We start from the raw sequence: 17,587 nt of genomic DNA, 5'->3' as shown, positions 1-17,587 counted from the left end.
GAAAGCACAGTATGACAGTAACTCGGGTAAGAAAACTAATTATAATAAGATTGATAATCTTCCTTGTATTATGTGTGGCAAATTGTAAAAACAAGTATGTCAGCTATTATCTTGTATCACACAAGATCTGAAAAAAGGTTAGTTATGTTTAATACTCTGAGAGCGATTGCGCGACGTTCCCCATATATGCCATATGGTACACGTATTCATGTCCCAATTTCCCAAATTGTGACATGCGCCATATATGGCGCACGCTTGATTACAAAAGCTCGTTTCAACATCAGCCAAAGCCAGATAATCAACTTCTGAAGAATATTATAGAGAATTGACAAAGATCATTGAAAGATGCTTTCAAAGGCCTATATTGTATAACGAATGCCGTGCAATCGAATTATAAGCATCTTAGTTTTTGAAATCAAGCCTGAAATTATGAAATAAAGAGTGGGTACAAGAAAGGAAGAAGTATGAAGCAAAAGGTGTTATCCTATTCCAATATGATAATTATTTTTTTCAGTATTGGTATCATGGTATGCATTATAAAACTTGGAAGTAGAATAATATACGTTTAAAAATTACTTTTTAAGGGGAGCGTCTGCCCCCCCAAATCGAAAATTTCGACATTTTCCGTTTTTAGACTCGTTTTAAAGCTGAAGAAATTGCGCATCCAACGAGACTAAGCTTGTGTGTGAGCCTTCCTTGCTCCGCTCACTACAGCCAATCAAAGACAAGTCATGCAGTGTGTACCGTAGTCAGTGCAACGCGAGTTCGCTGTGAGTGGAGGTGTTACAACAATGAGTCCTGTGGCAAGGATGACACCCACGATTTCATTCGGGTAATTGGCGATGACGTAATTAATTACCGACCCGGGGATCCATAGCCAGGCAAAGGATAAATTTTAAGAAATTTTGTTATTTAATTATTTTTTTTCACTTTTCAAAATACAATTTTCTCACAGAGTTTCCAAGCTACAGCAATGAAATATATACCATTGGATGCGCAAGAAAAGATCTAGAGAATGATGTATGCGTTTTTGTAATATAGATATATTTAGAATGCAATTTTTCAAATTTGCATAAAAATTTTACGTATTTTCGCTCTCCTGTAAACCTACGTATTTCTGACTTGCAAACCTATCTCCTCCTAGAGTTTTGAAGCTACATCAATGAGACATATACCGTTTGATTTGCAAATAAAATATCTACAACTGGAGGGAGGCTTTTTTCCAATTCCGTTATAGTTCAGATTTTATTCTGGTAAAAAGGGGGGCGGGCGGGGGTGAAATTAGAAAATTTCAAATTTCGGAAAAAATGCCCCCACACTCACATAAATGAGAAATTCAAAAAACCCTTCCTTCCAGTTGCAGATAGGTATGGTCTTTTTGCATTGAATGATCTGTATCTTGATGTTGTAGCTTGAAAATCCTGCTAGATAGATTTCTACAGTACCCCCTTTTTCCGTTTTCTTGGAATTTCATGTTTTCTTTAATTTTTTTGAAAAATTCACAAGAACAAAAAAACAGAATTCCATGTTAGATACGTGTACCAAATTTTGAATCAATCTGTCTGTTGATACATATCCCAGATCTTTTTTGGCGCTGACGCTCCCCTTAAAGACAACACTTCCAAAGAATCCAGTGTCTCTAATCTTACAGATTTACAATGAATTTCTCATTTAATTTTTGATTATTTAAAAAACTAATTTTTCAATTTTTTATAATACATACATTTTTTTGATGTATAATTGTTTTTCAAAATTATTTATTCTGTTAATTGATTCATGCATTGCCTCTGACTTCACTCAAGTATGCAAAATTTCAGATCAATTAGACAGGTAAAAGTGTGTCAAATATCAGTTATAAGATTTGTAGGTGAGAAAATTATTTTTTCAAGTTTTTTAATATTAAAAAAAAATTTTCTTTCCCAAAATCATTTATTTTGACATTTGATTTATGCATTGTCTCCAACTTTAGACAAGTGTGTGAAATTTCAGATTGATAGGATAAGTAGAAGTGTGTCAAAAATCAATTGCACGATTTGTAGCAGACAGACAAACAAACAAACAGACAAGAAGTGAAGTTGAAGAGAAGTGTTGTAAAATATGCGTTTAAAAATTACTTTTTAAAGACAACACTTCCAAAGAATCCAGTATCTCCAATCTTACAGATGTACAATGAATTTCTTATCTAATTTTCGAAAATTAGAAAAATTTATTTTTCAATTTTTTTAATATATATAAATTTTTTTAATAGATAAATTTTTTCAAAATTATTTATTCAGATAATGGATTCATGCATTGCCTCTGATTTCACACAAGTGTGCAAAATTTCAGATCAATTAGACATGTAAAAGTGTGTCGAATATCAGTTACAAGATTTGTAGCTGACAAAATTATTTTTTCAATTTTTTTAATATTGAAAAAAAATGTTTTTTTAATTTTTAAAATCATTCATTTTGACATTTGATTCATGCATTGTCTCCAACTTTACACAAGTGTGCAAAATTTCAGATTGATAGGATAAGGACAGGCAGACAAACAAACAAACAAGAAGTGAAGTTAAAGAGAAGTGTTGTAAAAATAGGTACTAACCAGCCAAAAGTTGCCTAAGCTGAGTAAGCTCTCAAACTATAGTAAAGTCGGAGACAATGCATGAATCAATGGACAGAATAAATAATTTTGAAAATCAATTTTTTATTTATTAAAACAAAATTTGAAAATAATTTTTTTCTTATTTGAAAATAAAATAGTAAATTCATGGTATATGTGTAACATTGTAGATACTGGCCTCTTCAGAAGTGTTATCTTTAAAAAAGTAATTTTTAAAGGCATATTATTGCAATTATGTTTTAGCAAGACTCAAAGGAGTAGCTCATCATGAAATTCAGATCCTCAGCTTCAAGTAATATATTGCTGGAATGCAAAGATCTGAAATTTTTGTGATTTGGTCAATGGTCATAGTCTCAGAAATATTTCTTCTTTGTGTGTCTGACCTATTACTGTTACAAGTGGCAATACATTCAGTCATCTTCAACAAATTCAGTGATTCACATTGCATTTTATTAACTATAGAATTGATCATAGAGCCCTTAGGCATTTACTGCAAAAGTTCTTGTCAACAACTTGAACAGTTGTTGGCACCACTTCATGCTTTGTCTTTCATGCTTCTTCATGCTTTGTAAACCATATCCTAAATTATAAACTTCCTACTAAGCCGCATTTTACTCCAGAATGATTAGTAGTCTGAGTATTGCAGTTACATTCCAATTCCATTTGCTCCCAAAACTAAGGTTTTTTTCAACCTTCAATGCTTGCGTGATGCAAATTTTTATTGTAGTTGCGTAATGAATGTCATGTACCTTATATGGCACACATTGCATAGAAAGATGAAAGTTTCCATTCCAGGTAGCACATACCAATTGAGACTAATGGTTTTTATGTCAGAATCTTTTAGAACGTGCTTAAACAAGAGCAGCGCACTATAGCTCCCATCTTGCTGTCATGTCTGTAACAAAAGTAATTTAATTTTGAATGAGTCACATCACTGGAATACAGGCTATTTTGTAAGATGCAGTGAAAGTGTTGAATGCCATGTGACTTGTCACAACAGTGAGTGAGTGAGTGATAGATTAGCAGTGTTGCCAGATGGTATACTTTTATACCTGATTTCACAAATCTGGTATATTGGCATGGTGTCTGGTATTGATATTTTTGATGTGGTATATTTGCTAAAATTTGACATAAATCAAAGGTTGCAAAAAACAGGGTTTTTTAAATAGCACAACCCACCCAGGTTTTTATTTAAAACAAACTGCTAACGGACTAAAATGTTTTTTACCATTACCCTACACCATCATTACCTGGTTTCTTCAGTTTGTGTAATGAAGTTTATGATTTTAACCAATTATTCATGTTTATTCTTTAGTTCAGGGTATTATCAAATGTTTTTTAACAACTTTCAATGTGAATAAGAATGTCAGGTGTTGTTATTATAGATTTGCAGACTGTCAGGGGTTGGTAGATACTTAGCCAAAATGTGGTCTGAATTTGAAACTGTTGAAAGCAAATCAACCAAAATCTAAACCAACAAAACAGATGTGCACACATGTCACATTGTAATGTAAAGTCAATTCAAGAATATATAAGCTACTGGCTAAGAGGGCATCTCATAAAGTCTGAAAATTTCATAGGGTGTAGGGAATTCAGGAATATCCACTGGGATCTCAGAGGAGCATAACATAGTGAATGTAAATCAAACCAATAAAGATGGTTGGAGGAAAATAAATGGCCCAAACTTGTCAGTATAAAGCTTTAGCACATAATTAAACAAATTAGATTGAGCTCTACTCCGTGTAAGAAGTGCATTTACAACTAATTCCTACAATGATAACATGGGAATATGATGGGATAGCACACAAAGTTGATGAATGGGTTGGGCATTGCAAGAGCGGAAAAATTTTTTATGCATCACAGGATACACATATGGTACACATATGTAAAATAGAAATCAATTACTTGATTACTTGATTTTACACTTGGTACACATATGTAAAATAGAAATCAATTACTTTTTTTCATGTAAATTTTTAGAGAAAATGGAAGAAATGTGAAATTCATAGAAAATGGCAAAATGGGGATACTGTTAAAATCTATCTCCTAGGTTTTTCAAGGTACAACATCAAGAGACATATCATGCTATGCATAAAGAGCATATCATAAAATCATCTGGTCATTTTTCTTTTATTGTTTTCAAATTTTTTTCAATTTGACCCCTCCCTCTCTTCTTTTCAATTTATAGTCAAAACAAAAAAGCAATTGAAAAAATGGCCAGATGATCTCTAGAGATTTTTCTTATGAATTGAATGTTGTATCTCTCAATGCTGTAGCTTGAAAATCATAGGAGGAGACAGATTTTTGAGATGAAAATTTCAAGTTTTCAGGATAGCAAAAAAACTAAGATTTGTGATCAGTGAAGGTATAGGTTTTATCCACACTTTGATGACTGTTGTGAACGAATAAATGAACGCACAATCATGGCTTTGGAATGGTTGGATTTGCAATTTCTGGACCCCTAAAATGATACTAATTATCAGAAAAGCTAAAATTTTAGATTTTTGGTTTAAATTTAGAGTTAAATAAAATTCAGTAGAAGTTCCTTTCACTGGTCATGATAGGGACATATGCTTGATGCAACCACTTAGAACAACAACTAGGTTGGCACTGAGCATATATTGTGCAATTTAGCCTCTGGTGGAAGCAACTTTTTCTAGTTTGCGCAATTTATTTTCAAGATTTTGAAAATCTCACAATATATTGCACAACACATCAATATAGGTGTTGTAGAATAAGGAAGACTTGGGTAATCCAAGCTTTATTCAAACAAATTTCGAGTTACCTGAAATTAGAGTAACTGACGTCAAAGACTGATCATTAACACACACAATGAAATATAACAAACAATAGAAACAATATTACAGGAAATTACAATTTAGCTATGTACATGGCAAAAAATTTACATTACGGAAGCAGTCAAGACCATTCAGTTTGACAGAAACATAGAAACTGGCATGGTGTGTGGAGCCAGGCCAGCTAACATCTGGTATCATGGTAATATGAAATCAACTTGTACAGAATAATTCCTTTATTACCACAATAGGCCCTAAATGTTCATTAATATTGGGCAACCTAAAATAATGACAATATAGCATGTCTAGAGGCAGCTTTAAAAAGTTGTAATATCCATGCACAGATTCACTAATATCACAGGTCTTGAAAAAATTCTGAAAAATCGTTTTGATTTAGTTTAGTGATATTTTTGTAATTTTTCCACTGACTACAAATATGATATTTTTTCTATCACATGAGAGTAAGATTTTCTTATAAAGAATTTTTAATATGTCTCAAAAAATACAATTGACTATTAATTTTGTACTAATTTTCTTACTTTGACATGAAGTAAGAACCAAGCACAACAATATTTGTCTAAAATAAGGTTTCTAATGATACATATGTCTTGCAATGTTATTATAAGTCTTTGTAACAATGCTTTCCCTTTCTACTGATGCTTCTTTTTTTTTGCTATGCTCAATGTTTATGTTTATTTTCCAATTTCAACATACATCTGTAATCTGTCATCATATTGACCTTACACTGGTGTTGGAATCCTCATATCTGATAGAACATTCTCCTTGTGCCTCACTTACATCTCTAATAATTTCTTGATAGTAGTCCACATGTGAGTGAAGGAAATGTTTTCTAGCACTCACGGTGCAGCCCAAAATTTTGTAGTTTAGTAACAATTTAGCTAACATTGAGAGGTTTGTCGTTTAGGTCATTTTTGTTTTCTAGAACTAGGTACCGGTATTACAAGCCTGTTACAACTATTTTGAATGAATTTCTGGTATTATTTCATCCATTTCCATTTATGTGACAAAGGTTTCATCTTATACCAAGAGTTTTTTATGCCAGGCCCAACAAAGGATCCGCTCCCTCTCTCAGCTTAGCATTGGATATGCCAGGAAACTTTTCCCTGAGATCTTGAAGCACTCTCCTTTTCTGTTTAATGCTTCCATAAACTGTTCCATTAGCCCCAACTTGATATGAAGTGACGGTAGAGAAGATATTTTTGAGGATTGACTATACCTTGTTTTGGATGTCTTCAGCTCTGAAAATTGTGGTAGAAAACGGGGTCTCGGTCTTGTGTAAAAATGGATGAAAAAACATAGAAAGTATATAAGGCAATTATGATGTAATAAATATCTATATTGTTTATTAATGTGCTGTAGATATTAAATATATCTAACTTTCAAGTCGAGACTAGAGCTTTCCTGCAGTTTTGGAGCCTTGCGATTCCCTTCCCGCTAGATGAACTAACTCCAATCCAACTTATGATAGAAATGCATGATTGAGCACAAAAAATGTATTGAAAATTTAGCTATTTGGAGCCGCAAAGTGTCAGTGGTAATTTCAAAAATTCCAATTCAGCCTCCAGGAAGCCTGGCAGGCAGTAGGTAATTTTTTTCAGCAATCATGTCAGATGCTTGTCATTAATATAAAAACAAAATATCACAATATTTTAGTGTCCCAAAAGTACTTGCTGTTGATGGGAGATACTTTTCTATTCAAAAAAATCTTTCTAGAAGTAGGGGTTACATTCTGTTGGTCTTTTCACCTCTTTGACTGGTTACTAACTGGTTCTTCTAGTTATATGATGACCCTTGCTGAATGAAACATATTTTTGCATTAGTTGAAAACAATTGCTCATTTTAGTAATATTATAATTTCGGATTGTTGGTTTTGAAAGCATTGGTGCCACACCTTTAAGAAATTTTATCACCAGTTATTCACATCAATCCAATTGATGCATGGCAACACTTCCCTTAGTAGGTATTTTATCCACAAATGCAATTAATGTGGAAGTTGGATGTGAAAGAAAGTTTTGTAAGCAAATATTCAAAATAGATATAACTAAAAATAATAAATAAATATTCAAAATAATTGTGGCATTATTAAAGTCTAATTTTTTAATACCACTACCAGCAGAGCAGCGAATAGGTCAGACATGTCAATGCAGTTATTTTTCTATTGCATGCACAATATTGAAATTTTCTAATTGATACTTTAGATACTCTTTTTAATATTTCAAGGAGCAAAATGCAGTATGCCAGCATGTGTTGGATGTTTTGTTCATTTTAGACCATGTCAGACCATGAAAACCTCTTGTCTCGCATGACGATGTGCCAAGCAGCTAAAATTGCTTCATGCCACTCTGCATTCTATATTGAAAGATCATTTTGCACTAGAAGAATTATGCCTGTCCCAAATCTGATTTGTGAGCCTCTCAAGATGCATCATGAGAACAGAATAAAACATAACAATCTGGCTGCTAATTCCGCTGCTGCTTTTGGGATGACTGGCCATCAACAGAAGCAACAAGATTTAAAACAATAGCGACAGAAGCAAGAGCTACAGCAACAACACAAGCAGCAAGATCTATGACAACAGCAACTATTGCAACAGCAGCAATGACAGCTACACAACATCAACAGAAAGATGGTTTGGTTGGGAGTTGGAGCTGCAGCCATGTTTTTATTCTGCTGTGTATTATTGCCTATCTTGATGAATCCAAATAGTAAATTTATTTCATGTTAGGACTTCTCAGTCCATGGTTAAGCTGATGCTCCGTCTTTGTTGTCCTCCATCTCCAAGTCGTCGATGGGCTAGTTACCTAGTCCTTGGATCCCAGATGAAATATTGGACATATTTTGGCTATTTACCCTCCTTTGAGCCTGCTGATGCAAGATGCAGTTGCTTGTCACTTGCTGAGTGTAGTTTCCCATAACTGGACAATCTGGGATCTTCTACAAAACTTAATAAGTTGTCTCTTGAAAGTCACAAGGGTAAACGGCCCTCCTCTCAGCACCTTTGGTAAGGCATTAAACAGCCTTGGTCATACAATGGACAGTGATCCCTCACAAAGAGTCTGTACTCGGGCCAAGGCACGGTTATTTAATGGGGGAATCCTGCATTCCCTCCTCCTTTTGTTGTAATACATCATGATTTTGGAGGTCTCACTTTGGAAATTGGGAGTCGAGTCAGTTATCATCTTCCAAGTGTACAGTATGATATACCTCTCTCTTCTCCTCTCCATTGAGTACAGTCCCAGGTGTTGCTGCCCAAAGCTGGCAGCAGTATTCAAGATTAGAGAGCCTGTGGGCTCTGAAGAGTTTAATAATTGGCACTGCTTCTCTTGATCAAAATGTCAATCAAATCCACCCCATCCTTTGTCTGCCTAGCACAACTATTTCCTCGATATGGTCATCAAACGTGGCTCCAGTACCTACTCATTAAAACTCCAAGACTTCAAACAAGTTGCTTCTCAATTTCTGTGCTATCCAATGCCAAGTAGCTATGTGACATCCCAGTTTCTGTGCCAACTCTGGATCTCATAACTTCGTACTTGGTGCCATTGATTTGCATATTATTCACAAGGCCCCAATTGTAGATTGTCAACAAGTCATCCTGCAACCTCTTGCATGCTAGGTCCTCTGTGATCTTAATCAGCACTTGTGTATCACCCGCGAATGACGTAGATGCGTGGGTAAGCTCCTAGTCAATATCGGCAATGTGGATGAGGAAGAGGATTGGTCCATGCACCGAGCCTTGTGGCATTCTGCTTTTCACCTCACTTCTCTCGAATTCAACTTTCCAATTGCAACAGCTTGTACTCTATTTGTAAAAAAAGTTGTGGACCCACCCTAACAGGCTTCCTCCTACACCCAACAGGCTTCCTACCACCCATTTCTGAAGAGCACCCCATGGTCAACTTTGTCAAAAGCTTCAGTAAAATTCATGTAATCTATGTCCATGACAGCTCCCTCCTCCATTAGGGTCATAAGGTGGTGATGGTATTCAAATAACTGTAATGAACAGGAATGATTTTGGAAGAAAACATGGTGTCCTGCCGACTCTGTGCCAACTCCGGATCTCATTACTTCTCATTGAATCTCACTACTTCAGTGCTCCAACACACTTCTTCAACAACACTGCCAGAATTCCATCCAGTCCTGGTGCTGAAAATGTTGTTAGTTCTTTGATACTTAGTTCCATATCATTTGGTCTGGTTTTACTACCTCCTTCCACCTGGCAGCTCTTGGAGAACTTTGATTCCATTCTCCTTCCTTGAGTAGCAGGGGTTACTGAACACTGATTCAAACTGCGATCCCGGCAACTCACACATGCCCTGGTCATCTCTGACAAGGAAATCATTCTTCCCATATTCACATTTCTTTTGAAGGTATTTCCAGCAAACACTTTTCTTATCTCGTGGCCTGCCTGAGGGTACATAGGCTTCTTGGGACGAAGGTAAGGTTGGAAAGGATGATAGCAAAAATATCACCAAATCCACAAGGTTCAAGGCAGTGGTATAAGTGGCAGGGTTGGGAGCAATGTGAGCATCAGGGGTCCGAGCAGGGAGGAGAGAGGTAGAACTGAAGTTGGATTAGGGGTGGGAGTAAAGTTAGGACTGGGGGGTGAGGGTAGAGGTGGTGCTCAGCAAAGGTAAGGGTGCGAGTGTGGGTTTGGCTTATGGCAGGGTTAAGGCTGGGGAAAGGAGAGGGGAGGGGGTAAGGCTAGAAAAGATGGAAGTGGAGGTGGCCGTACTGGGTATGACTTTGTGCTGAATATTCAAGGCTGACAGAAAAAAGCTTGATTTTAATCAGTGTATTTAAAAATGCATTCTTCCAGAACGCTGTGTTTGCATTCATATGAAACTCAGGTCTGATTAAGTCTTACGAGATAGTAAAGGAGAAGCTCTGTACAACACGGTTGGATAAACAAGCAGCATTTGTCACCCTGACACACATGTACTAAGTTCATATATATTGGAAGAAGAATTGCATTATGTTACCCTGACCTCAACGACTTTAAGTGTGAGGTTTGAATGAAATTATTTGAATAATGATAAACTCTTCCTGATGATCATATAACCTAAAGTAGTTCTTACCAAATCTCATGAAGGAATTAATGTGGAATAATGAACAAGACATACATGTTATGCAGTATGCACAATTTTTGTATAATTGTATGGAATTGAGATGCAGTTTTTGGAAGATCATGATGCCTTTGTTGATTCAGATATGTTGGTATTCCATTGAGCAATGATGTCGAGATGTTGCGTTCAATTGGCTCAAAGGAATGTGTAATCAAGAAGGTAAGAGACATTTTTTCATTTTTTACAATACTAATGAACATTTAGTGCTCCTAATAAAATTATGTTCACAAAGCCTGAAGAATTTTGCTACAGAATGCTAGATGCTAGAATTTGGAGCTTGATTAAAATTTATTCATAGAACCATCCCACTCTGAAATGACTAGTAGGAATTTAGCATTGTTATTTTTCATTTGACAATAACAATAACATCACATGAGTAAAATTTGAGAAATTTTAGTTCAAGGCAAACTTTTACAGTTGGAGTATCATTTAGCATTTTCGTTGTTGATGTACATTTGTATGACCAACGAAATCATAACAAATCATGGCACAGGTACAAGGAAAAATAAACTTATGTGCTAAGAGGGAAATCACAGCAGAATTGGATGGGAGCGCAGCCATTCACCACCAATTTTGTCCAACAATAAGCCCTGAATCAAACGCCTTGGATCTCTGGATATCCACCAACCAGCCGTGAACCACTTGGCTTTGTCCCCCTCCGGCCTTGCATAAAACCTGCCGTGCTCCACCAGGCCATAGATCGAATATGACTTCCGGGCATCGTTAAATTATGTAATTTTACGTTCACCGCATCTCAGGTTGGGTTCCAAATAGCATAGTTCTGTTCCAAAATTTATCATCTTCTGTCGAGTGGCTGTTCGACCGAGGGCTGGTTCAACACACGGCCTAGATATGATTGTCCAGAAGTGTTGAAGGCTACGTTCCAGAAGGCAGGAATCATTATGGTCCATTACATCCAAGGCAGTGCATCCATTACAACCCAATTGGATGCTAGGAGTTGGAGCACGATTTTGGTTAATGTAAAACCATAGAAATTGGTAATGGCTCACAATGCTCCTGACAGAACTTCAGGAAAGGCCAAGACCAAATGTTTAGGTTGAAATTTCTCATTAGACATATTCCAAGTCCTATTATACCTGGATGTATTTTTATAAATTAATGTTTGATGTATTTATATATATTTATATTTATGTTTATAGTCCCTTGCCAACTCAACATTCTAATCATATAATTGTAACTTTACTTATTCTTATCTGATCTTGACTTAACTTCCACCACTTAATTAAAGTCTAACTTTGATCGTTCTCATCTGATCTTGACTCAACTTCAACACTTGATTAAATTCACACAATTTTTTGTAGCCAAGAGCTGAAACGTCATAACACTAAGACCTCAACAGTTCCTTTTGACGCCCTCATACAACTGAGACTTCACCAGTTCCTGACATCACTTCCACATCGTTCCACTGAGGAGACCACACCAGTTTCTGACTTCACATCTACATCTTACCACTGAGGAGACCAAATCAGTTCCATATGTCATGTCTATGTCATACCACTGAGGAGACCACACCATTCAGCATTCATCTAATGATGAAACGATGTTGATTATAGATAGGTTTCAGTTTGAAATTATCAATCAAAATTTAATATTGAATTGTCAAAATATTACCAACACTTAGAAAGACTTAAAACCACCTTATTACAATATTGAAACAACATTGATCTTGGTACATTGAAATTTGGGCTATTCTCCAATATAATATACCTGAGCAATGTACCATAATTTTAATCATTTATTGTGCCTTATAGCTTTGTGCTTGTTTTGTCATGTATTATTTTGTTTGCCTTCAAGTGTCCTGTGCATCTTATTATCCATCTTTCCTGTTTCTCTTGGTGTAAATATTTAAGTAATCAGAGTACATAAAGCCTGAATCTATCAAGTTTGCCTTTCATGCACTTGGTTGCCAATCTTGTGATTAATTTAATGGGATTTCATTGGTTTCTGCTTCCTACACTGATTTGACTAAGCCTGCTTGAATTGCAATACTGCCTGACGCAACCTTGCATCTCTGCCTGCTTATCCTGTCCATGTGCTCTATTTATGTGACAGTTCATTTTATTTCATTACCATGTCACCATTGTGTTATTTTATACCATTGCTGAGCTCTTGAACAATGTTTCCTAGTAATTCATGCCTCTTTATAAATAATGCGTGATGTTTGTTTCCTGTTCTCATGTTAGTCTTGCCCTTTATTATTATAATTATCCTTCTGCTTGCTTAAACCATGTTTTGTCCACCCTTTAATAACTTGACCTCCTGTAACCCATGCAGTCATGACTTGTGTTGAATAAACAGTTTTATACATCCACCAAATATCAATAAATCTAGAGGTCTTGTTCTTATGAACGCATTTATTTGACATTTATGAGCGGTTGGTGTGGAGCCACAGTCTTCTTGATGAGAGCCTTAAGTCCCTCAACCAACTCCTGGTCATCAAGAAGGGCAATAAAGCATTGCCAACTAGCAGCCAAATATTGACTTGGATGCTTGCTGACTTGAACACTGATCAGCCTTTGGGCCTTTTCTGGATGCTTCAAGCATTGTTGTCTTCTTGCTAAACATTCTAGGACCATAAACCTCTCATATGACTTTAAAAGCTGAATATTGGTAATATGATTTTTTACCTATTCTTAGGAGTAATTGTATATCTACCAACTTCTTTGACTTTGTACAGCGAGATGACTTCTCTGCTCCTCTGAACTTTCTCATGGAAACCCCATACACCAGTTGGTGGAAGCATATTAAAACATATTATTCACCAGTTGTTGTAGGATCTTTAGTTTGACCAGCTATTTACGAGATTGGAGAAATCAAGTTGTTTTTGTGTATTTATTTCCTGAATATTTTACTTTTTTGGCTTTTCTCTTGTTACTTCACTTTGATTGATTTCCTTACTCTTGAGTATGTAGATATTTTGTGACCTAACTTGCTTATTCATTGCTGTTTTCTGTGCCTATTCTGGTTCTTATTCCATGCCACATAACATTTGATTTCCCAAGTGTGTTATTGGCAAACAATGGCTCTCCCAACAACCCAGGTAATGATATAATGTGTACAATACCTCTGGCATACTCCTTGACATAGGTAAGAGTGATAGTGCAGAGTGTGATGTGGAGTAAATGTGGTGTGCTAGGGTGTGATATGCAAGTAAGTGACTTGGTCAACAAATCAAGCGGTATTGATCTTCTATCTGCCAGCAGCGGTCAAGTTCTGCTTACCAAAATTACTTGCCAATAAACATTTCTTAACCATTCTTAGTTTCCCGAAGTCTCTTCAGGAATTGTTTATATTCATTTATGGCTGTCAGAGCCATAACTATCTATGGCTAAAGCTAAAGTTGAGCATTGTCATTATCCATATTGGATGCATTTAATGACTTTGTTACTACTAGCTCATTTACTTGGCTGCACAATGCCTAGAGGTCTAGGTAGTCCACCTGTTAGAGCATTGCACTCAGACTACCGATTGGGCTGAACTTGAACCACCGCTGGTGTTTGATGGACAACCTTTCAATTAATTTTGTATCTGTTACTTTGAATTTTGTTTGAGTGAATTGTTTAGTATTTGTCATGTTTCATGCCTCCCTGAAAGTGACTCATTCTGACCACATTCATCATTTGTTTCATTATCCAAGGACTTGGGGGATAGTCTTGCATATTTGTGCAAGCTTACTGAGAACCACTACACCGTTATCACTATAACATTGAATGATGTGCACTTGCATGACTATTTTAGCCAGCCTATACATTTGAACACATGCCAAGAGTAATACATTTTTAATTGTTTTTTTATACCACGTTTATATAAATTGTACTAAATTATATTTTTACCTTGCTCAAAGATCACCCCCAGCAACCTAGAATATTGAATAGATATAGTAATTTTAAAATAAATACCGATATTGCAAAACTCATATATGGTCAGACACAAGGTAAATTAATGGACTAATGTACTTTTCAAGAGATTATGATGAAAATATGAGAATGCATCAATCCCTAATTTTTTTAAATTACATCATTGTCAGTGGCTCTTGGAGGAAATTTGAGCCATACATAAAGTATACATTATGATACAACTCCTAATGCAGACGAGATTGAGCCACTTTTCAATTGCCTCTTCTTGTTTAGAACTTTTAATATTAGATAAAAATAATTTATGCAATATCCTTTTTCAAGTTATTTATTGTGGTGCAAATGCGAATCCAGTTTATCAAATCATTCGAACGCATATCAATGTTGAGAAATTTTGTGATTTTTGCCATTTCAATTCTTGTGCATAAAAAGTAAAACAGACATTTTTTCCAAAATCTCATGCTGTAATTTTTGGCAAATCATGCTGAATATTCCAGAACCCAGACACTGTGGACACTAGCAAATAAGAGTTTTTTTAGAAACCAGTTCATTTTAATTACCTAAACTAATTCAATAGTATATTGAATATCTACTAATGATGCTTGTATCCATATTGCTTAACTAATCTACTCATAGGACTTGAGCATGGAGGGCAACTAAACAGTCTCTTGTTTGCTGCTATGCTTTAAGATGCTCTACTGGTCCTGATTTTTAATTATTAATTGTTTAACTGTAGCTTACATTGTGTACCTTTATTCACTTGTGCTTTTCTCTTTCCAGATTAATAATTATAAATATAGTTCAGTTGTAATATATTTTATTTTCCTTTGTAGGAAAGTTTTGGAATTCTGATTGAAGTGAGTAAATTTGCAGAAGTGTCTTTCATTACAAGCCTTTGTTGGGTGCATGTAAATGTACTATAAGTACAGCTGGCTGAACCTGTGTTACACCAACAGCAGAGAAGCTGTTACTTGCCTGACTTGGCTCCATAATGGGTAAGTCCAGTGCTACCTAAACTCCATTGCTATTCAACTGTGCTATTTTGTCTCAGTATACTTCTGTCTTGGCTGTGTTGTTATGAGCATATATAGTGATAAATATCAAACAAACATGCCTATAAAATTTTTTTTTGTTTTAAAAAATTGCCCAGTAGTGGGTGTATAGTAAATACTCTGTCTTGGCAGATTCTTTGCATCAGATGCCACAGCTGCAGCAGATAATAAAACAGCTGCAGCAGCAACAACAACAGCTGCATCAGATACAACAACAGACAGAGCAGCAACAACAACAGCTGCAACAACAAAAGCAGCAGGCACAACAACAACAACAGATTCAACAGATAGAACAACAGCTGAAACAATATGGGGCGCTGCATCAGTTACAAAAACAACAACAGGAGTTGCAGGAACAACAACAGATTAAGCAGCTAAAACAAGAGCTGCAACAACAGGAGCTGCAGCAGTTACAACAGTCGCAGCAACAACAGATTCGAAAGATGGAATACTCGCTGAAAAGGGGTTTTCTGACTCAACTGTTTGACCTAGAGAGTAGACAAGAGAATAGACACGAGTCCAAGCTGCTGAACTTGAAAGAACAACTGGAGCAGCAGCAACAACAACAGATTGAACAGCTAAAATACGAGCTGCAACAACAGGAGCTGCAGCAGTNATACACAATTTTGTAGATGTGGTCTTTACGCATCGAATGATATGTGTCTTGATGTTGTAGCTTTAAAATCCTAGGAGGAGATAGGTTTTCTAAAGTACCCCTTTTTGGTCGTTTTCTAAAAATTTCACGTTTTCTTTCAATTTTTTCGAAAAATTGACACGAATAAAACCTGTTTTATTTCAGGGTTTACACATGTGTACCAAATTTCAGATTGATCCCTCTGTAAATTACTGAGATAAATTTTAGGCGAGACGCTCCCCTTAACTGTCGGCTGTTCACAGAGACTTCCAGTAGCATCATTTATTATTAGGTATTTTACTAACACGGTCGTGTTGTTCATCTCAAGTTAGGTGATGACCTAGCATGAATATATGAGATGCTTCTTTTGTTGACACGATGAGACTAACATGGCCATATGACGCTCCCTCTGTTGACACGATGAGACTAACATGGCCATATGACGCTCCCTCTGTTGACATGATGAGACTAACCTGGCCATATGACGCTCCCTCTGTTGACACGATGAGACTAACATGGCCATATGACGCTCCCTCTGTTGACATGATGAGACTAACTTGGCCATATGATGCTCCCTCTGTTGACACGATCAATATGGCCAAATGTTTGCATGGCATATGTAGAATAACCTATTGTTTGTTGCAGCGAGCAAGCCATTCTCCCGAGCCCGGAGCCCATCACTGTGCAGGACCCAAGGATGATGCTGTATCTGGTCAACGACTTCTTCATTCCTGCAAGCTCTACGGTAAGTCAGGCTACTTGTTTTTGATATTAGTCACAACTTTAGCTGTTTGGCAATGTTCATTTTATTTCATTTTCCAGCTGGTGAAATTTTGAGAATTATTTCATTTTACTTTAGATAGCCTGGCTAATGCTTTAAAAACAGCCTAAAATTTACCTTTATGAAATTTTAATATTCTTCTTCCTCCCAAATATCGTCATTTCCCAGTTTTTCATACAGCCCGGATTCAGCCACCATGCTGCCCGAAAAATGCTTTAAAAGCTCATAATTTTTTGCAGCCTGATCCCTCGTCCCAGTCCGTGATCGGTAATTTTTCGCAGCTTGATCCCTCGTCCCAGTCCATGATCGGTTCTGTGAACTATGTTGCTGTGTGGCCACAAGCAGGAGGGCCTTTCCCTGCGTCTTCAGGCCTTACCACATTGGGCCAACCTAGCGTATCCCAACAACAAAAGTGTGCGACACCCATGGGTTCTGTCTTGATGAAGCCCATGAATGCTGTGGGTGCTTCTTGTTGGTCTCATTCGTGCTGCGGCTGGTGCTAAGCAGCCATATGCAGCCGCAGCAGCAGGTCTACAACAGCTCCTCCATCACTGTTACATCCCCAGCCAATCTCTCCTCATCACTACAATGTAATACGAACCTCTCCCCGAATCTGGCATCTTCAATTCACTCGTCCCCCGTTAACATTCTGCCGTGCTCGTTAATTGCTTCATCTTGCACGTCCAGCTTCCCTGGAGG

The 17,587-nt window shown here is 36.4% G+C and overlaps 2 protein-coding genes across 2 annotated transcripts; both read left to right on the top strand.

The window, feature by feature from the left end:
• Positions 1 to 15,731: 15,731 nt before the first annotated feature.
• On the top strand, positions 15,732 to 16,041 carry LOC108675818 (the record flags this gene model as incomplete). Its single annotated transcript, XM_018163846.2, is given in 1 exon segment — positions 15,732 to 16,041. A coding segment is annotated over 1 exon segment (125 nt), but the record flags the coding sequence as incomplete, so codon positions are not given.
• A 668-nt stretch (positions 16,042 to 16,709) lies between these two features.
• Positions 16,710 to 17,579, top strand: LOC125178371. The gene is made up of 2 exons (XM_047881951.1): positions 16,710 to 16,852; positions 17,128 to 17,579. Exons 1-2 carry the CDS (start codon positions 16,805 to 16,807, stop codon positions 17,389 to 17,391), a joined length of 312 nt encoding a protein of 103 aa, XP_047737907.1. The 5' UTR covers positions 16,710 to 16,804; the 3' UTR covers positions 17,392 to 17,579.
• Positions 17,580 to 17,587: the final 8 nt, after the last annotated feature.

The sequence above is a fragment of the Hyalella azteca genome, unplaced genomic scaffold, assembly GCF_000764305.2.
Source record: "Hyalella azteca isolate HAZT.00-mixed unplaced genomic scaffold, Hazt_2.0.2 contig9212, whole genome shotgun sequence".
NCBI lineage: Eukaryota > Metazoa > Arthropoda > Malacostraca > Amphipoda > Hyalellidae > Hyalella > Hyalella azteca.
The sequence above is the reverse complement of the archived record's forward strand: the minus strand, read 5'-3'. Positions and strand labels throughout refer to the sequence as shown.

Excerpts from the sequence above, each read along its gene's own strand:
- LOC125178371 (XM_047881951.1), top strand. The coding sequence starts at position 16,805 with ATGATGCTGTATCTGGTCAACGACTTCTTCATTCCTGCAAGCTCTACG. Across the intron at positions 16,853-17,127 it reads TCATTCCTGCAAGCTCTACG|CCTGATCCCTCGTCCCAGTC; the intron begins GTAAGTCAGGCT and ends AATTTTTTGCAG.